General features: G+C 40.3%; 3 protein-coding genes across 4 annotated transcripts in view; 1 reads left to right on the top strand and 2 right to left on the bottom strand.

Moving 5' to 3' along the window:
* Window positions 1-1,005: 1,005 nt before the first annotated feature.
* pcmt (protein-L-isoaspartate (D-aspartate) O-methyltransferase) lies at window positions 1,006-8,473 on the top strand. 2 transcript variants are annotated; one of them, XM_042503310.1, is made up of 8 exons: window positions 1,006-1,201; window positions 5,520-5,624; window positions 5,710-5,741; window positions 6,146-6,250; window positions 6,400-6,520; window positions 7,401-7,486; window positions 7,686-7,855; window positions 8,377-8,473. In XM_042503310.1, the coding sequence occupies exons 1-8, from the start codon at window positions 1,021-1,023 to the stop codon at window positions 8,387-8,389; spliced, it is 813 nt and encodes a 270-aa protein (XP_042359244.1). In that variant the 5' UTR covers window positions 1,006-1,020; the 3' UTR covers window positions 8,390-8,473. The 2 variants fall into 2 exon arrangements, with proteins under 2 accessions (XP_042359244.1, XP_042359245.1); XM_042503311.1 differs by having other exon boundaries at window positions 7,686-7,913; window positions 8,377-8,463.
* Window positions 7,753-20,352, bottom strand: lrp11 (low density lipoprotein receptor-related protein 11). The gene is given in 11 exon segments (XM_042503309.1): window positions 7,753-7,824; window positions 11,369-12,821; window positions 12,923-13,015; window positions 13,111-13,167; window positions 13,270-13,437; window positions 15,092-15,304; window positions 15,441-15,566; window positions 15,901-16,042; window positions 17,483-17,583; window positions 17,586-17,639; window positions 19,561-20,352. Coding segments are annotated over 10 exon segments (1,674 nt in total). The 5' UTR covers window positions 20,126-20,352; the 3' UTR covers window positions 7,753-7,824; window positions 11,369-12,666.
* A 533-nt stretch (window positions 20,353-20,885) lies between these two features.
* Window positions 20,886-27,529, bottom strand: part of map3k5 (mitogen-activated protein kinase kinase kinase 5) — an 83,808-nt gene continuing 77,164 nt past the window's right edge. The window contains exons 25-30 of the mRNA XM_042504109.1: window positions 26,261-26,366; window positions 25,203-25,446; window positions 24,969-25,081; window positions 24,068-24,186; window positions 23,677-23,753; window positions 20,886-22,052 (exon numbers count right to left, since the gene is read on the bottom strand). Of these exons, the coding sequence (XP_042360043.1) occupies window positions 21,992-22,052; window positions 23,677-23,753; window positions 24,068-24,186; window positions 24,969-25,081; window positions 25,203-25,446; window positions 26,261-26,366 (720 nt within the window). The 3' untranslated portion in view covers window positions 20,886-21,991. The remainder of the gene's footprint in view (window positions 22,053-23,676; window positions 23,754-24,067; window positions 24,187-24,968; window positions 25,082-25,202; window positions 25,447-26,260; window positions 26,367-27,529) is intronic.

Here is a 27,529-nt window from a genome sequence, read left to right as displayed (position 1 = left end):
AAGTCAGTGCAGTCAGTGTGCTGTCACTGGGATCTGCAAATGTATTGTGACAGAATGTACTGAGATTAAAAATAAATTCTAAAAAAGCACCATGAATATTTCAGTATTTTTTTAAAAGCCAGCACACCAATACTTTAACTCAAGTAATTATTTGATTTAGCAACTTTCATTTGCATTGGAGTAATATTTGACCAGGAGTAGTTAGTTTGTCTCTCAACTTGATTGTGTTTGAATCTATTATTGGTGCTATTATGCCAGTGTTTACTGCTAATACTCTTTGAATTGTATTTACTCTTATTGGTATGGGTTGGTAGTTATTTTTATTTTGTAACGGTTTCTCTCTTGTTTAATTTTACATTAAATTTTGTCTGGCCTTAGTTCGGCATTATATTTTGGCTCTTATAGCCTAGTTATGTTACCTCTACAAGGAACTCCTCTTGCTTGTGCTTTGCCTTGTTTGTCAAAGCACGTTGTAAACTCTGTTTTTAACGGTGCCATATAAATAAAGTTATTATTATTATTATTGTTGTTGTTGTTGTTGTTATTGTTATTATTGCTGTCGTTGTTATCTAAATTTTGACTTAAGTAAATGTTGTGTACCTTGTCCACCACTTTACCTCAGCCACCCTCCTACTCTGCTGAATTAAGTACACTACCTCACAAAACATTTTTACATTGCAGGTTTGTTTTTTTTTTTTTTTTTTTTTTTTTTTAAATGTACGACAGTGGTGCTTTATATCTATAACGTTTCCTTGTAAACCTATGTTTCCATGTATTTGTACTATGTCGTGCCCACAGGTTAACGAGTGTCTCACTCCACCCACCGGCCACCGTCTCTGCTACTGCGGCAAATCTGATTATTGACTCAGTGAGCGATGTGGCTTTTCCCAGTGCAAATAACCCTAATTGCGGCTTGTATTTTAAGAAAAAAACAATAATTTGATTTTTTTTTTTTCAAATGACACTGTCGTGTGCCGGGGTGTGCGTTAGAAAAGCCGCCCCGCAGTAACATCATTTCGGATGTCTCGTGACGTGTCCGCCGCCTCGCCGTCTACTCTGGAGGTCGTCAGCTTCCTCGGCAAAACGGTCGGCGCAGGCGCGGCACTGACAGCTGCTGTCTACTTACTCCGCAAAGTGTGTTTAATAATGGCCTGGAAATCTGGAGGAGCTAGCCACGCAGAGCTTGTCAACAACCTCCGCAGTAAGTGCTCATGTTTTGTTCTGCAGCGGCACCGACGCCTCCGCGGACAGGTCGCCGGAAAACGGTTGAGTTTGCAGGCTGAGGGTTTAACACAGGGACTAGCTGGTTGCTAAGCTATGTGGTATGTTGTTGTTGACCTAGCGTTACCTCTCTCCACCCCTTTCCCTAACCACGCTCACGCCGTGGAGCAGATGCGTGCCTCCCGTACCGCTGCAGAAAAACACATCAACATGAAAGATACACGTTACCCTTTAGCTAAAAGATTATTTGTGTAGGTTTAGTTTTGAGTCAGGTTAGCTTAGCCTGCTAGCTCTATGTGCGTCATTTGGAACGTTGTAGCTAGCGATAGCAGCGCTGCTAACTGCCCTGCCCACATTCATTGATCATAATCACTTGTAGGGGTCAATGACGGGATCATTTACAAGGAATTTGACTTGATTGTTTGCATTGCTCCTAAATAACATACATGTGAATAGCAAAAAAGCGAATAATAGGGACAACAAAGCTGGACAAATAAAAGCAAAAATGTGACAGGACTATAAGGGACTGTTCGTTATTATAGAGGGGAGAGGCTGGTGCAACGCAGCGGAGCCAAAAATAATTATTAGGGACTTGTGTTTTTTGACTTTGGGGAGGGAAATTCAACTTGAATTAACCCTGTTTTATATTTATTTTTTAATATCTTAAGATCTGGAAAACCCACAAGAGGGTTTCAGGGCATGTTTTTCGTCAAGAATCACACCATTTATCCTGGCCAGAAACCGTGAAATGTGGATATATGAATGGCACAGTGAGGGTCATGCCTTTTCCTCAGTTACTGAGGGAGGCTCAAGGAAACATATGTATGACATGCATATTTTAAATTGACCTAATAATAATTACAGTAACACTATAAAGAGAGAAAATTAATTGACGCTCCAAATTGTTCTGGCAGACGACACCTAAACCCTCAAATTTTCAATAAAACCTAAGCTCTTGACCATATTTGCATGTATACATGTGCCTATATTATAGATTGCTGTATTCATCTTGGCAGTGACACATAATATGTACATATACAAAATGGTGCATAAAAGCTGTAAAATTCAAATCTATGCTCGGGGCAGTGGATGTTAAGGTGTTAAAGGGTAATGGACAGTTTATGACTGTTTTAACTGTTCATCAGAGCGATGGCCTGTGGGGAGAAGCCGTCTTGTTTCTGGTTGTTTTGGCGGACAGAGTCCAGTCGTCCTAACAGAGGGGAGACACTGAAACGGGTTGTGTTCCAAGGTGTGATGGTCTGTGTTATTATATTACCTGCCTGTGTGCTGACTCCAGAGGAGTATAAATTCTGGATGAAGGGCCAGTGTTTTTCTCTGCAGTCGTCACTGTCGCTGTGCAGTTCACTTCACTTTCACATGAATGACACTGACAGCTGTAATTTTTAGGCTAGTTTCTACAGTGCCCTTGTTAGTGGGTGATTGAAAATGGCAGCATGCTGTGTCACAGCAGCAGTTAGCTGTTGCTCTGCAGAAAAACAGGGCTGTGACTCAGTGTGCCACCCTGCTAGACCGCTGCGATCTGGTGCTAAGTCCACTGTGATCGATGTCATCAGTGCCACATGGTTTATTCTGCAGACAGATGACAGTGCATTGTGTGGGTAAGAGAAAACTCAGTAGTGACAGCTCCTACACAGCAAAACAGTAAATTCAAGAAAGTAAATAAGCCTTATTCCAGGCAAATTGCTCTTATTTTTTGTCTAAAAAGAAATAATCTTGTTGAGCATGTTTTGCATGAGAAAATATATCTAATTTTAAGAAAATGTATCTAACTTTGTCTTAATAAGATTTCCCTGCTAATATTAAGCTAGATTTAACCAACAAGCTACAGCAATGATTATATCCTAGCACAGGAATAAGCTTGTTTTTAAGACCTGCACAGCTTCTCAATTTAAGAATATTAAGACATGACACAAATTAAAGTTTGTTAAATCTATTTTCACATGTCAGCACCAGCTTTGTCTTGATTCCTCCCATAGACATGCAGTGACTCCAAATAGGGTGTAGGTGTGAATGTGAGCATCAGGATACAGGAACTGATCTGACATGAAAACTTGCATTAAGCAAAATGATATTCAACATGACGATATCTGCAGACTGTGCATATCCACATTCAGTATAAAGTATCTACCGCGGCTATTTATATTCTGTGCAGTCCAGTTGGGCATCAGATAGTTTGGCTGCAAACATTTTGCCAAAAGCTGTATGGTAAGAGAGCAGCGGTCAGTCATGCTCCATTTGTTTTTTAACAAAAGGCAGAATTTGCATGTTCTCCTTTCTTTGTCTTACTTGCCAGATATGATTCTATGTCTCGATTTATTATTGAGCACATGTTGAAATAGTACATGGTAAAAGTGGAAATAAGGAAGCTGAAACCAGCTCCTTAGCATGCAAAGCCCTGTCATGCAGGATAATAAAATGCTAGAAATCTTTAACGAGTTAATTAGTCTTTCACTGAAAGGCTTTTCAGTCAATTCCAGGAGCATCCCCTCATAAAGGCTGCCAATTATGCAAATGCATTTTTCCTGGCACTAGTATAATCAATTCAAGTTAAAACCTTTAATTGGCCATTTTATAGTTGGCTTTTTGTTGCAAATATTCAATTTGTTCTGTAAGTGGTCACTACTTGGTTTTCTGCTCCTGATTGACACTGGACACTGGCCTGCCAGACACAAATATCTTAAATTTAATCCACAGTTTGCAGAAAGTGGATTTAAGCAGGTCACACTCAGGATGCATGCTAATTCACAACTTTTGTTGTTTTTTTTTTTTTATATTGTTTGTGTCCTCCTGACCGGTGCTCAGGACTGGTCAGTACAGCCTGTAATAGTTCACCCAGTTGCATTTTTTTAAACCTCGACTGCTTCATGAATTTTTTAGCAGCCAGTAATGCTTTGGATGAAAATAAAATGTGCCTTTAAAATATATATACTAAGTGGGTTTATAGCCTAAAAGCAATATATAGTTTGCTTGCTTCACCTGGGGGTTTTCACAGACAGTTCTGAATTGTGAGAAAGATTATAAATTGGAGGAAAACAGCATGAAATCTGCCAGAATGGCTTATTTTATTTCCCGAAGTCACTAGTAGGAGTCCATCTGGCAGCTCGTATGATTCATGTGTAATGTATCCTAAAGCAGCACATAGCTGTGACGGTGAGCGGAGACTGTAATGAGAGCAGCGCCGGCTGTCGTTGGCTTTTCCTGCCGTTGGCACCAGCTGCTACAAGAACCTGTTAGGAGGGATTATCCTGAAGACACTATTGCTTCTTTAGGAAGCTAATTTATCACTTTTTTTCTTGCAACATCTTCAAATTACAGACAGAACAACAGATTGTCGATTACATTTTGACTGTTTACCCTGCCCACACACACAACCACTATGTCCCAGCCCCTAAAACCCCTCTCTTTAGAGAGCTTTTTTAATTTCTTCCAGACTCGTCTATAAACGCTGACGCTTGTGCTAAGCTTCCCGCCTGTGTGCTGCTAACATCAGTTTATAGCATCAGTTATATATTGCTATTTTAGATACCAGTATCGGCCCAGAATTTCACAGTTGGTGCATCCCTAAAGAAATCAGGGGTGCAGGATATGCAAAAAAAATAAAATAAAAATACAATAAAAAAATCTTGCAATAATTTGACAGATATTGCAATTGTAATATTAGTTGTGATTTTAGTGGGAATTGAAATTTTTTGCATTTCGTGTTAACTAAATAAACATTAAAAATAAAGATGCTGAGATTTTTGCTGGGGTCTGTACCAAACAACAACTTTCCATTATGTCTTGATCATTTGTAGGCATCTGTGTAGCCCCACATTGCCTCTTTCATAATGACATGCTGTGTCACATTTGACCTTTATCAAAAAATTGCAGCTTCTGTGATTTAGATATTGCACATGCCCAAGTTTTTGATAATATTTTGATTAATTGTGCATAAAAAAAATCACATAAAAATTCAGTTTTGCCATACAGCAGTCCTGCTCGCTGATGTGTAAATTGCCCACAATGGTCTGATACTCAGTTACAAAGGGATATAAAGAGCAGCGCTGCTTGTTGACAAATTATCACGCGAAATATCATATCACACCCCAGTCGCACCACTAATTAGAGTAATTGTATAATGCCTAATATCCCTGAATTCCCTCTTTCATCGCCTGTATATTGTTTTTCTTGCATGCATTTCTATTTGCATCAGCTGCAAGATTATGTAATATATTCCTGCCTGGTGTTTGTTAATGTTTCCGTAACACACAGTGACACGTACTCTTTTGCATCCGCAGAAAATGGCATTATTAAATCCGACAAGGTCTATGAAGTCATGCTGGCCACAGACCGAGCCCATTTCTCTAGGAGTAATCCGTACATGGACTCGCCACAGGCAATAGGTACGTCTGCTCACGCAATCATCACTCAGCACAGTCTGGGACCCAAATACAGTCTAACTAACAAAATCTCTCTTTTAACCAAAAGGCTATCAAGCAACCATCAGCGCCCCACACATGGTATGACTTTAAAACACTCTCATACATTTCTTCATCCTGTGAATCACAACTGTGAAGTTTTTTTTTTGTTCTGTTTGTTTAAGCGTGCTCTCATTCAGTCATTCAGTAGATAACAAGGAGAAGCAGAGAATTACAAATCGTCTCCCCTTTCACCATCTGTCTTTTACAAGGGAAATTAAACAAATCAAAGCAGTTACATAGATTTCTGTTGATTGTTATGGTGTCAAATCTCCCTGCTACTAACTGAAAATGAAGACACGAGTAGTAATGTTGGTCAGCTAGCTGCACCCCACAGATGTACCTGCAGGGCCTCGCCTCATCACAGCCAGTGTTTGATGCAGTATGAATGCTGACTGATGGGTTGTAATGCAGTGTCCCTGTTGACGTCCCCTCCCTCCACCCAGCACGCCTACGCCCTGGAGCTTCTACACGACCAGCTGTACGAGGGAGCCAAAGCTCTGGACGTTGGCTCCGGCAGTGGGATCCTGTCGGTTTGCTTCGCAAGAATGGTGAGCCACACATGACGGGTAAACACATAAAATTTCTCTTTAGTGGCTTTCTGCTTCACAGATTGGCCTGTCAACATGAAATGAGATGGGACGTGTTGTGATATTGTCGTATGAACTGAGCACCATGTTGCTCCCTCTGTGCTTCACAGGTTGGTGCAAAAGGGAAAGTTATAGGAATTGATCACATCAAAGAGCTGGTAGACGATTCGATAACCAATGTGAAGAAAGATGACCCCAGTTTGATAACATCAGGCAGAATCAAGCTAATAGGTAAGATGTCTTTGATGAAAAGCAGTTCAGTTCGTTCACGGCATTTAGTTTTTGTCAGAAATGATGTGCAGAAATGTCGTCTGACTGTTCCTTTTAAAAATAAGGGACAGTGTTATGCTCCTTTGTCCTTCCTGTCTTCTCTGTAGTGGGGAACCGAACACACAGTGGCTCAGTAGACGGGGCTGTGCAGCACTAAATAATTGAGCAGCGAGTACCTACTTTCACTTGCTCTGCAGGAGGGTGGTGGTGCTGATACAACTAGGTGATAAATAAAAGTAGACCGCGAGTGTGAATCTACCTTTTCTACTTCTCGCTCTATGTACCGGCGCAAATTTGGCTGGCAAAATCTTGCTCGTTTTGTCGCTAATTCCAAATTTAAAATGAATCTCTCATGACTACGGAGCATAATAGCTGGAGAAGTGTGGGGATGATGAGGCGAATCACCATCGCATTTTCTGGACCTGCCCAAAGATACAGTTGTTTTGGAGAAACATCTGGGAAATCATGCAGCAGATTCTCTCTTACTGACCCTTCACTTGGGTGACCTGTCGGAAGAAATGACAGGAAATGATAGATATCTCTTACAAATATTTATAGTAGCAGCGGAAAAAAAAGGTAGTTATTTGTAAATGGCTCGAGACTGAGCCGCCTGCAGTCAGTAACTGTCAGTTTAGGTAAATGGTAAGTATTTTTTAAGTGCTGTAATAGGCCTCATATTTCCGACCCGTAACATGGTATACCCTATCTAAATATGATGATTGTCTTTATGCCCGACAATGTTCCTCATGTTTTCTTTCCATGAAAAAAAAAAGGACAAATAAAACTTAAGTGTCATAAAACAGTAGACGGTGACCGGACGCTCGCTCTGTGTGTGTTTCAGTGGGAGATGGGCGAATGGGCTTCCCTGAGGAAGCACCTTATGATGCCATCCATGTTGGCGCAGCAGCACCCAATGTCCCCCAAGCTGTGAGTCTCTCCGAAAACTTTTTAAGAGCTGATAATCAAGGTCACGTTGTTCCAATTCACTGAAAAACATGAATGCCACCACTGAACTTTCTTCACCAAAATTTAACACAATTACATCTTTCAAAACATGACTGGAATGTGTTTGTGAACGCGTGTTGTTTGGTCCTGTTGACTCACATGTCCCGCGTGTCTTGCTTAGCTTCTGGACCAGCTGAAGCCCGGCGGCCGGCTGATTCTGCCTGTCGGCCCCGCGGGAGGAAACCAGATGTTGGAGCAGTACGACAAGATGGAGGATGGCAGCACCAAAATGAAGCCCTTGATGGGGGTGATTTATGTGCCTTTAACAGACAAAGAGAAGCAGTGTTCCAGGTGGAAGTGACTTCCTTCTCCCCCTCCTCCCCCCTCTCTCCTTCTCACAGTGGCAAAGGTGAAATGGTGTGGCTTGGAGCAGGCAATGGATCACAAGGGGCTGCATTTTGCTGCTTGACATTTTTTGCTTCTTCCATACCAAACTGACAAGCACGTTTCTTTTCATCATTTTATTTTTAACACCACAGTGTTACCAAATTAAGCCTGCCTGAGTGATTCAATTTGAAGTTTTTTGGCACTGAAACACAAAAGAACCAGCAGCAGCGTGAAAGGCATATGCTTGGTTTTCCAGAGCATGACCTCTTTGTCAATTTGGCTGCACATTAAAACCAAACTTTTAATTTGTTCAGTTTGATCTTCTTCTCTGTGAGATGTAGACAACAACCAGTAACTGTTTCCTGTGATCTGCACATTTTGCATGTGGTTTTAACTCTTTGTTTGCATGACAGGAGTGTGGTTCCTGCATGCCGCTCTACTTTTTTTTCCCCTGCCTTTTCTGACATTTGACTTCTTTTTCACAGGGATGAACTTTGAAGAGGAAGACAGTCCATACTCCACCTTTAAGTTTGAACCTGGAGAAAACTCGGACGGGGTCAAACAGCCCATGGCATTCTGTTCAAAGCATAACAAAACATGCTTTTTTTTTGTTTGTTTTACGTCTAACGCTGGACTCGAGTATCACATTGATGACAGCCCAGAGGGGCAGGGAAGAGAGACTGCTTCAAGCTCAGCGAAGAAATATCAGGAGAGGATGTTATGTTTTTTCTTTTCAGGCCTGCATTTTTTTGGTTGTTTATTTTAAACTGCTGGATTTTAGTTGTTTTTTTTTTTTGTGGTTTCAACATATGAATTGCAATCAGCCATTTTTGCAGTATTACATTTCAGCCGCATCAAAGCTGAATGTAGGAGGAACGCCGGACGATGAGGAGGAAAGCCTGAAAGATTCAGATAATTCACCTAGCTACAGCGTGTGTGTGTGTGTGTGTGTGAGGATCATCTAATTGTAGACCTCTCTGCTAACATGAGCTTCTTCCCCTGCAAGCAGTATTAGGAACACACACACACACACACAAACACACACACACAGGCGACACAATGACTGATGTAACCCACACATGCCGTTTGATGTGCAGCACTCTTAAGTCATCCTACACATAGAATAAGCAACGCATTGGATCATAACTGATGATACTCCAAAGAGAGCCGAGCACTTAAACACCGACACACGTGCACATGCAGGGCTGTGCTTTTCCACCTGGTGATGTGTTGCTTTCTGCTGCAGTTTTTTTTCTTCCCATTAACAATTTGCGCAGGCTATTCTGGTGACTGATACTAAATGGGATAGTCACTGCTTTGCCAAAATAAACTCCAACAATATAAAGCAAATGAATGTCTGTTTTCTTGAAATCAAAAAGCACATTTTATTTTGGGTGATGGAAGATGTTTGGCTTTCACAGTTTGGAATGGCACATGAAAATAAAGAGATGCTTATGTTTTTGTCTGTCTTTTATGGTTGAATCTTTTGTGTTCAGGCTGCAAACCCCGGTGATACAGATACACTGATCAGCCACATTAAAACCAACGACAGATGAAGAGAATAACATGTATCTTCTTCTTTCAGTCATGTTGTCATGGAATTAGAAAAACTGTTTTGGAATTAACAGAAAGTTTGGGAATTTTTTTTTGAATATATGTATTGTTTTGGGTTTGCTTGATTTCTTAAAAAACACGAGAAGACAATGAGAAAAAAATAGCAAGAATTTATTAAAAATGTACAAGAAATTTACCTGAAAATTAGTCTAAAGAAAAAAAATACATGGAAAACAAGTGCTCAAGAATTAAAATAATTTTGTAACATAATTTTAAATATGTAATTGTGATAGATTTACCTTTGCTTCTTTCTTCCTGAGACAATTCTCCCTATAGCTTTTTCTTGCAATTTCTTGCCAAGTTGCTCATTGCCTTTTTTCCCATGTTTTTGACAGAAATCACATCATTTTGCTCTGGGTTCAAAGGTTTCAATACTTGTGAAAGGCATCGGAGCATGAGAAAAGTGATGTTGCTCAAGGATTAAAAGATTTAACATATTAACATAAAAATCCCCAAATGTCTAAAATTATGGTAAATATATTGAATTTAAAATCTAGTACCCTGAAAAGGGGCATGGCTGGGATGTTTTGCAAAGTGCCCGTTTTTTACTGGTGTGGTCTTTTGGCATTATGGAGCTGGTTGGCAGAAAGTCTAAATTGTAGATAAAGAAAGCAAAGGTAATTTGCTTATTCAAAAATGCCAAGGAAAACAGGGTTTGTAGCCCTACCCCTTTTAAAATACCTAAAGTCATGGTAATGGGGTAAAATATTATGGGAAAATTGTTAAAAAGTTTTGAAAATGTATTGGTAAAAATGTGTGGGAACCCTATTGTTATAATGTGATGTTCTGCAGGGAAACCTTTGTTCCTGGCATTTATGTGGCTGCACCAGCCACCCTAAACACTGCTGCAGACCACGTACACCCCTCACTGCAACTAAACTCCTTTAAGGCAGTTGCCCCCCAAGCAGGACAATGTGCCATGCCACACTGAAAACTGGTCAGAAATAGCCCGAAGAATGTGACAGAGTTCAAAAAGTCGACCTGACCTCCAAATTCCCCAGAGCCAAAGTCTGATTGAGCATTTGTGGACTGTTCTGGTGTCCGTGCCTTAACCAGTCAGAGCTAAGTCTGATCCACCTGTCGAGTCATGGACAAGGACCTCTGGAGGTGTCCTCATCACCCCCACTAGGGCATTAGCGGTGGATCCTTTGGGTTGTGAGGTGGTGTACCTGCATGTCCCACAGATGCTCGATCAGAATGGGATCTGATGAATTTGGATTTCAGTTCAACACCTTGAATTATTTGTCACGTTCCTCAGCCCATTCCTGAGCAGTGTTCACGGCATGGCATGGCACATTGTCCTGCTGGGGGGGCAACTGCCATTAGGGAGTGAACAGTGTTTGGGTGGGTGGTGTGTGTCAAACAGCATCTACATAAATGCCAGGGACGTTGCATTTTAACAAGAAGATTAATATTATCCTTCATCTGTCAGTGGTTTGAAAGGCTTTAGAAATACTGAGGTCAAGGGTTCAGATTCTTTAAGCACAGCCCTACGCCTCTAAGAAATGTATGACTAATCAAAGCAACAAAAAAGGTTTTTAAAATGTTTTATATTTAGTTTTTGTAACCCCCCCCCCCCCCCACACACACACACACACACACACCTTTACTATGGTCTAAATCTACCATTTTCACACTGCCAGGAATATAATTGTGGTGAAAAATACATTTTCTTTTATAGGAGATCTAAAAAGTAAAGATGGAAATATGATAATCAGTTTCAAAAAAAGAACCTTACCTACACCCGCTTATAAAAAAAAGAATGGAAACTGGCGAGTTAACAATGGTAAAACAAGGTGCTCTGTGGTGGGTTCATTGATTTTTTTGGGGGGAAAAAAACGGAGCCAAAAAGAACGAGCTTACCTTGAACGTGGCGGGGCGGTCTTTTGAAACAGTCACAGGTACTGTCGTATCGGAGAGAAGAAAAAAAAAGTAATAAAGAACAGAAAAGTAGGGCAAAACGCGGACGCGCTCCAGGGCAGAGGCCCTTGTCAGGGCGTCGTGATCCTGCACAGGTGTGACAACGGAGGTACATTTCCTTGTTGTGCTGTCACGTGACATCTTACGTCATACTACGTGGTAGACGGGGTAATATGTCCAGTGCAAAAATAGTAAATTGATTGTAAAGAAAGAAAAAAAGGGGGAAAATGCAATGGTGATAAATAGCTTCATAAAAAAGTTTTTAAAATCAACTTCTTCATTCAGGCCTGGGGAAGTCATGGCAGTGAACATGAAAATACAGTAAACCACATCTTTTAAAATTAACAATGAACAACTAATGACATCACAGTCTTCAATGGTAGTTTTGGCAGTTAATTATGTGCTAATGAAGTTGGAAAAGACATAATACATTTCTTTGTTACTTTGTCAACGGATCCCACCAGTGTTTTGTGATATATAATAAACTTTAATATCTCACATTAAAGACAGCACTTTGAGGGAATACATGTGTGCAAATATAGTAGACACTCCACATAAGTTTGCTTCGAAAAAAAAAGAAGACAGGAATAGATTTTGACCAATAGATTCGCTATGGCTTTATATGCTTTTGAGGAACTAAGAATACTGGTAATTTGTGTCTGATTCCTAATCAGTCAAAAAGGAGCAGTGTACCAGGCACTCCAGTGTGTTACTCTTCTGCCCCTCAGTTAACTCGGGTAACATGTACAGCACAAACAGGCCCCCCTGTGGCAGAAATCTAGTACGTGTTTTTGCATCACCAGTGTATCTAAAGAGTAACCTGTGGTTTAGGAATAAAATGAATCCTAATAATGGAGACAAAAGAGTCTCTTGTACTGTATGTGTCCCAGGAGTCCTTGGGGGAATGTAGACAGATGTTTATCAGTATTGCACTGGGAATGTTGACTCTTCCATTGTGCATTCACAATCAGAGTTTCTTAAAACGTCATAAATATGAATTCACAAGCATCTGAATATGAGTGAATTGCTTTGAAGACAGCAGCTATCAGCAGTGGATTCACCAGTCCAGTGTCAGGATGTTCAGAAACGTTTATGACAGCAGAGTTGGGACGTTTTCAACCCGAACAAATTAGAGAGTGCAAATTCAAAAAGTCCTGGCTCAGGCCCTGGCAACAACATACCTATGTTTCTCTTTTTTTCAGATCTCGGAGCTCTTGAATTTGCAGCCCCCGGCTGATTGGCTACAGGTACATGCCATTGATGAGGTAATCTGACTCCTCTGTGGTGAGGGGTCGAGCTTTCTTCATCTTGTGTCGAACGAGTCTCAGACGACAGCCGATCATGAGCAGCAGCAGAGCGGTGATGATCAGGCCAAGAGCCAGAGGGAGTATCGCACCTGGAGGAGGAAACAGACGCCACACAGAAAATTAGGAATAATGTGACGTAAAACAAGAACAAGAGATACATATAAACCAAAACTATCATGTTGGTTCATACCTGACTCTGGTACTGGATGCCCTCCTCTAACTGGGAAAGGTTTGGAGATGGGGACGTCGCTCTCTGCTTGGCTCTGGGAGACTTTAGGTGCAGCTTCCAAGAAAAGTACAAATCCAGTTTAGATTTGGAAACAGTAAACACTAACTGGTACTTCAATAATGTTTGACTAAAATGCACTCTGGCTTTACCTATCTCAGTCTGTTTGGTGACTGGAGGAGCCACAGTTGCTGGTTTGAAAGCTGGACCTAAAAGACATTTCCATGAATGATCAAATTTACAGTAATTTTGTGTTGCAGCAATATACAGTTTCATTTTAAAAAAAGAAATTACAGGGAGCAGATTCTCACCTTTTTGTATACATTCACTGACACAGTCAGATTCCTGGAGGAAGTTGTTATGGTTGCCCTGGCAACCACCATACAGAAAGTGTTTGCATTCTCCTGCATTTTGGTCGTAGTACCAGCGTGGGAAGGTGCCTTTACACGGTCCGACAACTGGAGCTGCAGCACATGGATCTACAGAGAGAGAGTCACATTAGCTCCTTATTTACTTTGAACAATCTAATATGACACATATTTAAACTGGCTAACACTGAGTATTATTTGAAAGATAAAGTTGATCTGGGAATATAAATTCACCATAAACTTTATTTAGCCATGGAGGTCCCATTGCGATACAAGATCTCCTCTCCCAGTCCTGGTCAAGATAGCAGATATTTTATAGATAAATTTTATGAAAAAAAAACTTTGTTGTAAAAACAACCAATTAGGGCCAGGGAGTAAGCTGTCAATCATATCTATCACTGCTCGCGAGCTGTGGTCAAACTGCCAAACCATGCAGTGCAGATCAAATATGAATCAAGATTCTGTTGTGCATTTCTCACTTCAAATGTTTTCTGAAAGATATTTCACTGTGCTGTTTGGCTGTTAAATGAGAAAGCTTGTGATCTGTCTGTCATGTTGGAAACACCTGCACGGACGCAACTTTCTCATTTTTCGGGTAAACAGTACACAAAAATGTGTTTCTAAAAACACAAACAACAGAGAGCACAAGTCATTTTTTTTAAATACCATTCCACATGACTTCTTTGCCTCTTTCTGGGGTATCATCTTTTATTCACATTTAGACATGGGACTGAGCATTGGTGAACTGTAGAAAAGGCTTCTGAGAAGGTGATACCTGCGGTAAAAAATACTGATGGGGGAGCAGCCCTTTTGGTTAGTCTCAGCCTGATTCAGGGATCAGATGGCAGAGGGGACAGAGGAGCTTTGTTCCAGCACTCAGAGGGGACGCAGGCAACGAGCTGCTTTCCCAGGGAATGCTGAGTGGCCCTGTGGCTCCTTCGCCAGCATTTTGAGCTCAGTGCTATGACTCAACGGCTGCCTAGAGGGGCCCCATCTGCTTCTATGTCCAGGACACACACTGAAAACACTGGCTGCCTCTTTGCAAAGGGATACTGCACTAATGACACAGCAATGACATTTTTCTATGACATACAATACTATGACATTTTTTAAAAGATTTCTTATGGCTTATCTTATTATATTTTTTATTTGGCAAACTAGACTATAACATTTTCTTCCTATGAAATCCTATACAATCAAATTTTGGTGATTTTTTAGACCAGATTATACTATGGCATTCTTTGTAAGGAATTCCTTACAACAAGCTATACCACAACATTTTTTTGGCTTATTGTACCATGACATTTGTTGCTATTTTCTTGTGACATGCTATACAATAAAATTTTGGTGATTTTTTAGACCATATTATACTGACATTTTTTTGTAATTAATTTTCTATAACAAACTATACTATACATTTTTTTATTTGTTATGGCATAGTGTACGGTAACATTTTTATGATTGGTTTTTCTCTATGACCCTATTATACTGTGACATTTTAAATGATTTTTCATGACATACTATATTATTACATTTTTAGTTTTATTTTTCATTATGACAATTTCTCACACAAATGTCTAATAGGATAAATTGATGAAGTGATGACATTTTCTATCCAAAAGGTCAAAGGTCAACTTTCCATCAACCACGTATTTGGAGTCACCACTGTGTTTTGTATCACCACAACGCAGAGCAACATTTTCTGGTGTCTTGGTGCAGTTATTAGACGCCCCATTAAGCACTGCAAACATAAACACAACTCTACCTTCACTGACTGAAGCCTCCTGCTGACTGGGACTTTGTGGGGGAGCGGCCTGGCTCCTGTCCTGAGGTGGTGGGATGTTCTGAACGGTCTTTCTTGGCCCAGTCTGCAGCATGGAGCCATCCTCTGACTGCTCTGTCTGCTCTGTCTGCGCTACAGGCCGATGAGAGTTTGACAGATCAGCAGGGTGGGTCACTGACTTCCTGTTGCTGTCAACTGAAGAAATCACAGAACAAAGGAATGGTGGAGTTCTGCTTGTGTTTTTCTTTCAGTCTCGCGTTCATTTTACTGATCCTGAGAAAAGATTATAAAACACTGCGTTCATTTAAAAAAAAAAAGCAGGGTTTCTTACAGATTTGGCAGAAGTCTTCATCAGAGCGGTCAGAACAATGTTGCTTTCCATCGCAGGCGTAGGTGATGTCAATACAGCAACCGTCATCACACTTGAACTGGTACCTTGAGCATCTGCCTGTGCACACTGTGGGCACAGAAGAAATACAACTACACATCCTCTGACATCAAACATCCCACCTTTCAATAATTGCTAAAATGGTGAAAGTACTGTTATTTTCCCTGTTGTAGCATCATCGAAGCTGCCATATAAATGGGTGAGATAAAAAATATATATTAAAAAAATCCAGAAATTTTCAGTTGGTAAATGATCCATTAATGTAAGAGAAAAGCCACCAATATTTTGCACATGCACCTCCTACAAATTAACAACACCTTTTACTTTAGGTGGAAACCTGAACATTACAAAGGAGCTTGTAATAGAAGCACAACATAGATGTATGTTTTAGTGAAAACTCTACCTTCTGCTTGGTGTTTTGGTGCAAGCACAGTGACAGAGACGTTGTCAGAGCTCTTCTGCCCCGCTGTGTCAGTGACAGTCATCTGGAAGGAGTAGACTCCCTCCTGGAGGCCACTGATCTTCAGCAGCCCTGGATGAGTCGCCTTTAACACATCACAGACCAAAAACACATTTAGGATGTGCAAGAAATCTGGTATCAGATTTCAATTAAAGCAGATGCTATTTGTACCCAGCTTTCTGTAGTTAACAATGGTTGATATTAATAGGGCTATTTACGTGAGGATGAATAGTCCTGGGCGTCCTAGCGGTGTCGAAATATTAAGCGAACACGGACAGATCTATTAAGCTTTTCTGCTAATGTGTATGTACACAGTACGTGGACTGTGTTGGTCTTTATACTGCGTCACTGACATTCTTGCAGTATATTTGAGTTTTCTTCTTGTTAATGTACCACTTTAATCTGAGAGAATATTTGAGATGGGCTAGTACTAGTCCTTACAATGGCCTCTTTGTCCTAATCCTAACCGATTCTCATCTTGACGTGTCAATGTGACAAGTACTGACCTGGGTGAAACAGACACCCTGTTTAATTAATCACATTTGCACACATTCAGGTTTTTCAAGACCTCTGAAGTTTATCCCTCATTAACATACCAGCAGAAGTTATTGGTAGGCTGCAACATCTGATTCCAGCATCATAAATCTTTCAAACTTAACTGTCTCGGAAAAAAATTATATTTAATATTTACATAAAAGCTTCAGTCTGTTTGCAAAAATACCTATTTTTTTCTCTAAAAAACCCTCCTAGTATGCAGTCATGCAGACATATATATACTGCATAATATCCTTTGCCAAGACAGAGGTAAAAGGATTTTTCTTTGTGGATCTCAATTCATTTAAATAAATAAATAAATAAATAAATAAATAAATAAACTGCTGACATAGGGGTCCTAGAAAGGCATGAAATACACAAAAAAGTGAACTATAAAATTTGAAATATTGATATGGATTCCTCTTTCAGTGCATATGTAATCACATATCACCATATCATTTTTATGGAATATCAACTGCAAGATTGTTGACGGATAATATAACCAGCCAAAAATGTTTTTTCTTGTGTGAAAACTGACCACAGACAAAAAGGGTAAAAAAGCAGGACACAATGTACGAGACGTTCCTCGTGTGGCCTGAAAGGCTGTAAAACAGAGGGCAGACTCCAAAGCTTGCTGTCCTTGGGGCAGCTTTGGATGTAATAAACTCTTATCTCTGTTGGTACAGCGAGGTATTATGGAGCTGAGGCTGCAAGCCGCCCTGTTGACTTAACAAATAAGCAATTTGACACTGGTGATTAGTGACTATTCAAACTGCAAAGTCAAATGTTAGAATCATCTGATCTCTGAAAGAGAGAACAATAGAGCAATTACAGTATACGTCTTAATTCACTCTGTTTCCATCAGTGGTTGTTGTTTATCATTTTCACATGGAGCACCCAAATTAAACGGTATGGCGTAAACAATCATTTTACTGCACGATGTTTAGGCTGTTAGCATTCACTGAAAAGACTATAAAAATGAAACACTAACCTTCATATTGATGGCTGTGTCCCCCTTGATGAGAGTCCATTCATAGTGGCTGATCTCGTGGTCGTCTACACTGTCCCGTCCATCCAGGACGGCCCAGTCTGTGGCAGCTGGATCACCACATCCTGTCCAGCGTCACTGCGAGGAGGCTCATCCACATCTGCAAAATCACACAGGACGACCACACTAAAATCAAAGGCATGCACTACATGCTTACTTTGTTTCAATTGTCCTGTCAGATTGATTTTTGTTTCATTCCACTGCAGGTTAAGACATAAAATATGTTCTTTTCACTGTATTTAGACATATGTAGGGCTGTTACTAACGATTACTTCCATTATCCATTGATCATTTGGTCTACAAACTGTCACACAATATTCTCAAAAAAAAAAAACAAAAAAAAAAAAAAAAAAAAAAACTCAAACTCCCAAACTCAAACATAATCAGTTAAGTATGATACAAAAAAACCCAACAACTCAAAAAGCACAAAATATATTTATTATTTTTTACTTGTGAAGCAAGTACTTCAGCAACTAGTTGCTGAATCATTTCATCAGCTTATTATTTTACAACTTTTGTAACTGAACTTTTCATGCCAACTGGAAAAACACACTCGTAAATGGACAGAGGAGACAGCTGCCGTCACACAAACACCTGCTGCTGGTCTCACTTGATCTCACTTTGCAAAGTTAAAGGTAAATCATTAACCCACCCTGCCAGCTTCATCAAGGTAAGTATGTGCTGAGACTACTATAGATATTAACTGAGACTGCAGACAAGTTTTCTAAAGCCTAATGAGGTTTTATGTTCGATCTTCTGCCCAAACCTTTAGGAAAAGGAAGCAGACATTACTTTGAGGGTCTTAGATTAAACCTCACCCTCCTTACTATATTTCTGTAATAGTAAATGTGCATAAGCCTTTCCAACATGGCCTTACACAATTAATAAATGCATAACAGTGACTGATCCAAAAAATAAAATGCCACCACATTACAAATCATCATGTCATGCTGCTTTTTGAAAGTGCATTAAAAGAATAACATGCTGAAATAACTTTTTCAGTAATCAACATGTAGCTGATTAACGTTGTATTTTCCTGGTGTGATTGTTTATCTTTATCCATTTTCCATTTCAAACAAATTCATTTTTTAGAAGATCTGCATGTTAATTAAATTGCTAAAACAAAAAAAACAAAACACTAATTATACAGGTATTTTTTAAAGCACTGGTGAGGGAGTTAGATAGTTTTCTTAAAAAACTGACTTAGGAGAGGGACATTCGATGTTAAAGGGTTTTATTTGGTATTTATTTTAATACCCTCAGAGCCCCAACCCCGCAAGTGGGTTTTAAAGGTTTTAAAATGTTTTTTTTCCCAATCTTCAAAATCTTAACATTTATCATAGCCTGAAACCAAGAAATATAGGTATTTATGGTGAAAGGAGGGTCCTACATTTTCCCCAGTAACTCAGGGAGGCTCAAGGAAAAACACTGAAGTAAGTAAAATTAGGTACAGGCCCTTAACCCTTTGAAACCTGGATCAACATAAGTTTACTTGTGCTGGGTTTAGATGCCTTTCACAAGTATTGAAACGTTTCAACCGTGAACAAATTGGTTTTATTTCTTTAAAACAGGAAAGAGGTACAGAGCAACTTGGCAAGAAATGTCCCAAAAAAAGAAGCTAGGGGAAAATGTCCATTCAACGATAATATAATAATAATTATGTATTTAAAGTTATGTTGTACTTTAGAGTGATTATTTTTTCCTTTTTTTCAGGTAATTTCTACTTTTTTTCTCTTGTTTTTGTGCCATTTTTCAGGTAATTCAACTTTTTTCTTCTAACTTTGTGCTATTTTGAGTCATTTCTTCTTAAGTTGCTCATTGCCTTCTCACAAACAAAAAAGCATCAATGTCAAAAATCAGTGTGCAAATGGTTAAGCATCATAAGCTTCAAACTGTTTTTTTTTTAATACAAGGGACACAGGATTTTTGGTCATTTTGATAAGGAAACAATTATGCGTGCACGATACTTAACTCAGTAACGATCAATAACATAAACCATGCTTTTTATATTCATCTCCCACCTTGTGCATCCTGCTCATCGGGATGACCTTCCCCGGGCCTCCGGGCCGAGCTGCCGGGGGAAACAGGGAGGTGTCCCTGCGTCGCGTTGGGCGTCCGGCTGTAGGTGGTGAAGCCTTGCTGCGGGGCGAACGAGCAGACGTTTTTATTCCTGTAGGTGCAGTTGAACAGGTAGCAGCTGAGACTGTCCCCGGGCTGCCTCAGGTCCTGCTGGACCACCGCCACGGTGCAGTGAGGCTGGGAGCAGCAGGCGTGCAGACAGTCCTTCCAGGTGTACACCCTGTCCGGGGCCAGCAGGAAGGTGGCTCCCTGCTCGATGGAGGCCTTGGCCCGGATGATGCGCTCCCCGACTGCGTTGAAGTCGCCCACACAGGAGTCAACCACATCGCCTGCCCTGTACGTCTGGTCTTGCTGGAGCTGCTTGCGGAATTCCTCCAGCAGCTCCTCCACCCCTGATATTTTGGACTTTAAATCCGATAACGGCAGAGACCGGGCGTCGGTACGTCGGGCTGCTGTCAGCAGCACAACACAAGCGAGCAGCAGACAGGGATGCTGTAGAAGAGCCATGTTGTTCACGCAGTTAAACGGCGTCTCCCTCTTCTGCCTCCGGCTGGTCTTCGACGCATGAGGGTCCACACGGCCACGTTAACCTGCCTACGTGAAATAAAACTCCGTAATACTGCCGTAAAAGACGATATGTTTCATAATATTCGTCTCTTAATCAGGGGCTGACGGTTTGCTCTCTGACGATGCTAGAAATCTGTCGTTGTCATGGTGAGGGGGGAGATGAGCGCGAGACCAGCGCGGTGCCGCTCAGCAGAAACTAGTGACGTCACAGTGATGAATAAAAATGGCGAGTGGAAACAGCACGCCTGCAGCTCTGTTTACCTCCCTCTGTCTCCGGTGTTTGCTCTTATAATGGCCCTAGGTAACTCCCATGTGACTGCGTGTGTGTTTATTTTTTAGTCACTTTTGTGTGTTTGGTGTGTGCCAGTTGTGTTTGGGTTTTGTCTGTCCTTTTTTCTTCCCCCACATCTTGTCTGCACTTCTTAACTCTACACACCCAGTGGCACTCATCAATCTACGCACCTGCCTACAATCTAGCCTGCAACCTCCCAGTGACTACAAAGACACAAAAGTCACCACAAAGAGACACAAAATGACTACGGTGACATACAAAAATCACTAAAAAGAGAAATAAAAAACACTAAAGAGACAAAAATGACTACAAAGACACAAAAGTCTATACAAAGAAACATAAACAGCTTTTAAAGGGACACAAATGTGTGGGTGCTATCCTTATATATGCAACAAAGCAACGCGTTTGTTTCACAGTTTCAAGATGAAAAGTTTTATTTTAACAATATGACACAAAAATCTTGAATAAATTTATATATGAAACAAAACGGACACACTGCTCATGATTATGTTCCCAATTTCTGACATCATGTTTTTTTTTTTAAATAAAAAAAAGGTCAAGGCTCTTTTGTATGAAATTTGATTGTGTGTTTTTTTCATAACAACATACAATGAATGAACATATCTACACAAGCAAGATATGCACAATGTTGTCAGTGTACAACAGTAGAAACAGAGCAAATGATCTGGTGTAATATTAATTACTAATATTATCTCTTATGATTTGTGACACTAGAAAATACAATACTATACAATACATTTTTCACGTGTCCATTATAGACTCGGTCCAATCCACATGGAGACTTAATGGTTTATCGATGTATTTTTAAACACATAAATGTCGTTCACATAGAATTCTATAACACAATATTTACACGGTTCTGAAAAATAAAAAATGTTGATTCGTATTATAAAAGGAAATGTCAAGAAAAAAAAATTAAATAAGTCTCGTTAGGATAAAAATAAAAATAGGGTATGCACTGACATCCTTCAGATTACCATAAAATTAAATTAAAAATACATTTAAATAAAGTAGTGATAAGATGCCTATAATAAAAACAATAGATGATTTTGAATGTAGTATTTTGTATCTCAGGCTTGTATAAGAAAATGGTCAGTCTCCAGTTTTGTAAACATTACATCTTGTAAAGACAGGAGAAACTGTTTTGACAGTTTTCAAGATTTTAATAACAGATTTTCTCACCAATTGTCATTTTAACGCACCTGTAACAAAAAGATGTGTAATGTCCATCCGGCATAGCAAAACTAGTGGCACTTCTCAGTAATTGTTGCTGTCAATGTCAAGTCCTTTTTTTCCCCCAAATTTACAAAAATACTCCGACAAGACCAGTCCAGGAGTTTCTTGTGCGGGTGGAGAGCTGCTCTGTGCACACGGCAAACACAGATTCCTCTCCTAAAAGTCTTGCTCTTATAAACAGTGAGGTAAAGAGGAGAATACTGAGTTTTTGGGACAACGGTCCTGGCTTCTCTGAGTGGTTGTCGCCACTTAAGGCCTCAGGTTGGCTTCTGCCTGTAGTCTGTGATGGCCTTCCATAACTTACACAGGATCCCGCCTCTGACAGGACACAGAGAAAAAAACTTAGATTACAACATACAGTCGACACAGTCGAGAAGAGACACATCATTTAATCATCTTAACCCCATTCAAGTAAGCATCAGCAGCTCAGGTCAGTGAATAGCTACGGTGGATCTTCTCTAGGGGCCAAATGATGCCGAAGTCTGGTCAACTCCACGCCCGGGAAGTCAAACTTTTTGGCTTCATGCATAAAAAGATAAAGATAATATTACGCACATACAGGGACAAGATTGCATCGCTTCAGTCCAATGGAGTTGCTTGTCGAGCATACAGGTTTACTTCTGCAGTATGCATCCCACTAAATATGCCCAGATCCCGCCTACGAGATCCGTTTTGTGATAACAAAAGATTTTTTTTATCACTTTTCTTGGCATGGGGAAAGTTTTACAAATATAAAACCTCCATGAAACAAAAACTCAACAAAAAAATAAATATATTCGTAAATGAATTGTTTGCAGTTTGAGCTGTCCTGTCAACAGTTTTACAGACATTTCTTTTAAGATGTTGGTCTATGGAAAACGCTGTTTGGACCAAAGGGGATTTTTGCTGCAATACAGCGAGTGACCACTGGGAAAAACTGGCAGCAAGGTTGTACGGTGTTCCCAGGGGCCTGATGAAACCTAACAACTTTGGGATGAACTGGGCCCCACGTCCTACGCTGTGTGCAGTTCTATTTAAACATCCATGATCTAACCCATCTACAAGAGGAAAAAACGGAAAGCGCTCCTCAGGAATTTGTTGCTCTTTCATGTCCGCTAATATTTGCCATGCTCCAGTCTGTGAGACAAATTATGTTGTTATGGGAATATCCAGGAAGATGCTGATAGCAGAAAATGCAGTAATATTAGTTATGCGTTAACTCTGTCAGAATTTATACTGCAAAGGTGTTTCCATATCCTTTTAAACTTCTTTTCAAAGCCAGAAAACAAATCAAGCGAGTATAAACTTTTTTCTGTTTCCATACAGCTCCTCTAATGTGCATATTAAAAAAATGTTTATGGAAACAGGGCTGCTGTCAGTCGGTGTTTGTGTGCACTGCTGGTTCCCATCATGTATTTTTTGACCCTACCACTGGAGGGTGCCCAAGGCAGAAATTTAAAAAAAAAAGAGTCAATAATAGTTGTTGAACTACTTCAATCTTATGAGAATATGATACACAAGTAGATTTTAAGCTGATGTACTGCCGCAACTGACCGAAATTTGAGAAGGAGATGAAAACTGTAGCAGCAGTAGCCAGCTAATAAACATGTTTACTGATATAATGAACCTGTGAGCACAGCTTCATGCTACTTGTGGAGCCCTGTCAGTTTTGTAAGCTAATGTCATCTTAAAGGATTTCTGAGAAATGAAGTCTAATTTTAGGTTTAGCTGCCTCTACAGTGCTGCGTTTTCCTGTGCAGACCTAAAGAAATTACCAGGAAAATACATCAATACACGCTCCCTTATGCAACAATAAGAGTTTTCACAGCTTCACTTCTGTGTTTCTGGCGTTTGGAGAGCTGCAGAGCTGTTTAGATGCAAGTGTCAGCATGTATTTTAGTTACCAAATATGGAATGCAGAAGTGAACCTGTGCAAAGAGAAAAAGAAAAACTGGTCTACTACCTCAGTCTTAAACTCTTCAGATCATCTCTCGTTACATCGTGGAGGATGTCATTCAACGTGTACTCCTCGTCCAGTATCTGGAGAGACAAAATATACGACAAATTCTATATAGTTACATGACATTTGATAAAAAATAAATCCTTACATACTGTCTTTATTTTAGGGCTCAATCTAGCTGCAAAAGCACAACAAAAAATTAGTTAAAAAATTAAAAAATTAAAATTAAAAATGGCTTTATAAAAACATATTCCTTTTATTGTGGGAATACAGAAACAAACACTACAGAATGACAAACGGCAGCTTTGATATCTCAAAGACTGTGCAGTATAATCTCGTGCTGTCACTGTGTGACGTTAACAGTCAGCGCTCTAAGGTAAAAGCAGGAACTCACTCTGTCTATGGAGTCCTGGTCTGCTCCGTACAGCCTCAGCCAGCTGGTCAGCTCTGAGTCTTCACGTCTCTCTGCAGGTGGACTCCTCTCCTCGTCAGGGCCATCTGATGTGGGGACATCTGCCAGAGAATAGAGCGAATGGACTTCTTCAGGCAAACAATAATCTTTTGGACCCAAAATAAAAAAAATTATAAGGATATATTATAAATTACATGCTTCTCTTTCAAAGTCAGTCAATATAACAGGAGCAGGTATGGGACCGTTATTCACCTGTACTGTAACCCTGTATATCATTAGCTAATTTCATAGTTGTGCCATGCATGCTTATATCTATAAATATCTGTATCTATAGATAAATTTTCTGTGCTATTTTAGGTCATTTTCTTATTTTTGTGCTTATTTTTTAAGGTAAAATTCTTGTAATTTCTCCATTTTGTTCAGTTTTGGGCCCTGTCCTGTGAAATTGCTCATTGCCCTCTCCCGATGTTTCTAAAAATAAAAAAGAAAAGAAAAAAATAATTTGCTCAGGTTTCAATCATCACATCAGCAAGAAAGGATGCATATCATGTGTAATGAGCACCTTCATCCTGGAAGTCACATAATATGCATTTCCAGTAGGCAATGAGAAAGCTCTGTTGATGTCCTTTGTTCATGCCACAACTTGTGTGAATTATTTAGCGACCTGGAGGGGAAGAAGTCTGATGCAACCTCAGTGTATCCTGCATATCTCTTTGCACTTTCAACCCTGTGAACATTTTTATGATATATTTATTACTTTGCATGGACAGTGGAGTCGCGTCAGTGAGCCACAGCTGGATGTAAAATGTAAAGGCAGACTGGAGGTAGCAGGAGAAGTGGTGCTAGTTAAAGTGAAAAACATAAATTAGAAAAAACTCCAGACCTGCGGGCTCAGATCGCAGTCTCAGTAGTCTGATCTCCTGCTCTCTCTCCTCCAGCACTTGTTGCAGGATGGCCTGATACTCTCTCTCCTTCTCCAGCAGCTGCTCCATCAGCCTGGAGGCAAACAAGGAGGGTTCATTTTTAACTGAATAAATAAAATGACGTACATGAAAGCTAACAAACAAAATGAAAGCTTTTTGGCTGATTAACATTTCTAACCACATTAAATCTTCACCTGTTGGTCTCCAGCTTCATGCGGCCCAGCTCCATGCTCACAGACCGCTGTGCATTATGGGACTCGTGTGACACGGTGGAGCTGAGCGTGCTGACTCCGGAGGTTGCCACGGTGTCGTCGTGAGCGGCAACGGGAGGTGCACGGCTCTGGTGGGTGGAGTTTCTCTCCTGCTCGGTGTCGTCGTCGACGTCCTCCTGCTCGGCCGGGTCACTCTCTGAGGCCAGACTGAAGTGAGGCCTGAGCTCTGAACACAGACACAACACATTATTTTAGTGATGAAATGACAGATTATCAATAGGACAGTAATAATAATAATGATATTCATCATCATCAGAATAAACTTTATATATAACTTTATTTATATGGCACATAAAACAGGCCAGTAAGGCAGTTCAGCATAAAAGGACATGTAAAAACAACATTCTGGCTGGCTGATAACAATCTCAAACTGCAGTTTAGGACTTCGGTAAAATATGTTTCTAAAAACATATTTTATCAGCAATGCTTAATTTTACTGTATGATCTGAGTCTGAGTGAGAGTAAAAGAGGGAAGGGCGGGTCTCTCTCTCGATCTGCTTCTGTACCGTTGCTGCGAGCATACAAAAATGCGGAAGAACAACCTGTTGTTTGAGCGACCGCTCTTGAGCTGAGAGACGAGCAGGCAGACATACACATTTACATTGTTATGATAAAAGCCGGTTGAAAATGGAAAAGTGCCCCTTTAATGCTCTTTTTTCATCAAGTGATAACATCTCGCGTAAGCTTCTGCAAAAATACTGCCAGCTGCACATCAGTCGAGCTTTTGAGCTGCTACTTGTTCTCCTATTTTTACTTTTGAGCTCCAATAATGCTCATCTAAGCACAGAATACTTATTAGTGCTAGCACTCTTTTGTTCTCAAATGTTCTCAATGTTCATAAATATCTGTGGTTACTGTAGCTTCCGGGGCAAACTCGCACCACAGCTCCTACTGTACATCTATCAGGGAGTCAGTGCTTCCCTGAGGGACTAGTGATAACTTATTTAGAGGTGCTCTGCCGGAGACACTGACGATGTTACCTGGCACCAGGATGGTGATAGCCGTCTGCACAGCTTTGCGGATGATGTTGTCGAGAGCGAACATCCAGTGAGGCTTGATGTTGTGGTTTCTCAGCATTTTGTTTACCTGAAGACGTTAAGAGTTTCATAGTTAGAGTGCTTCATTTTCACACTGAATACATGTCGTATTATGTCATATCAGCCATGCAGTTATCGTTCTTGAAATTCTACTTAACATAGTTGATGCTACCTTATTTGTAATTTTATATATATTTATCTTTCATTGTACTGCTTGTTCTTTTGATCAGTATCTTCTGCTGCGATGTCCACACCTCCACAAAGCGACATTGAAATCATTGCACTACGGTTCCTGATATCTTAAGATATTTTAGAATCTTTTGAATCCATGCACTACAAACCAAACTATGAATTTTCCCTGCTGCATGACTGTCGTTCACAAACTATCCTTATCCTTTGCACTGATGACCAACAGGAGGCATCAGAGCTTCATCTCCGTGTTACAGGATTATGCAACACCCCTTACAAATATGAAAACAACCACTTGCTCTTGTGTCATTTCATCTGCATAACTGCATTTCTGAGGGGGAGAGCCGATCGCTGCCTTTTATACAGACTGTGCAATTACTCCTGACAGATTCCCCTTTTATCACCTTACAAGTATTTCACAGCTATCTGTCTGATCTCTGTGCTGGGGGAGCAGCAACATGGCAGCCTGCTGCCTTCAGCGGCTCATGTAAAATGACAACAATTATGTTGAAGTGTTCAGAGCACATGGGGTATGGAAAGGCTGGGAGCAGCTCTGCCTACAAATAGGGGAATGGATAATAGACCGGAAATCACATGTTACAGGTGCAGGAGAGAGTGAGCAGCATGTGAGGAGAATTTTAGCAACAATTAAAGCCTCAAAGTTACAGTTTTTGTACTGAAGCTGTTTAAAACTTGATCTTAAGGTAAGCTGAAGGCAGTCTAAAATGTAATTATTTGCAATATTATTATTATTATTATTATTCCAGCCCTTATGAGCAGTTTCATGCTCATAAGGGCTGAAACTATTTTCTTTCTACTGAACTACATTCGTCAACCGAATCCCCTCACAGAGGGAAGCGTGCATCTACTCATGGACAAGAGGCTTGTGACAGTGCGAGATGTAAACATAAATCACATCCTCCTTGGCTGAGCTGTGACATTGGCTAGCTCAGTGGTGCTAGGTGAGTTAGCAGTAGATGCACGCTTCCCTCTGAGCTGTGATACAATTGGCGGTTGTAGTTT

The sequence above is a fragment of the Plectropomus leopardus genome, chromosome 16, assembly GCF_008729295.1.
Source record: "Plectropomus leopardus isolate mb chromosome 16, YSFRI_Pleo_2.0, whole genome shotgun sequence".
Taxonomy (NCBI): domain Eukaryota; kingdom Metazoa; phylum Chordata; class Actinopteri; order Perciformes; family Serranidae; genus Plectropomus; species Plectropomus leopardus.
The sequence above is the reverse complement of the archived record's forward strand: the minus strand, read 5'-3'. Positions and strand labels throughout refer to the sequence as shown.

Bases quoted from the DNA above. Each gene is read 5' to 3' on its own strand.
- pcmt (XM_042503310.1), top strand. From the start codon at position 1,021: ATGTCTCGTGACGTGTCCGCCGCCTCGCCGTCTACTCTGGAGGTCGTC. The intron at 5,625-5,709 runs GTACGTCTGCTC...TTTAACCAAAAG, and splicing joins GGACTCGCCACAGGCAATAG to GCTATCAAGCAACCATCAGC. The intron at 7,487-7,685 runs GTGAGTCTCTCC...TGTCTTGCTTAG, and splicing joins CACCCAATGTCCCCCAAGCT to CTTCTGGACCAGCTGAAGCC.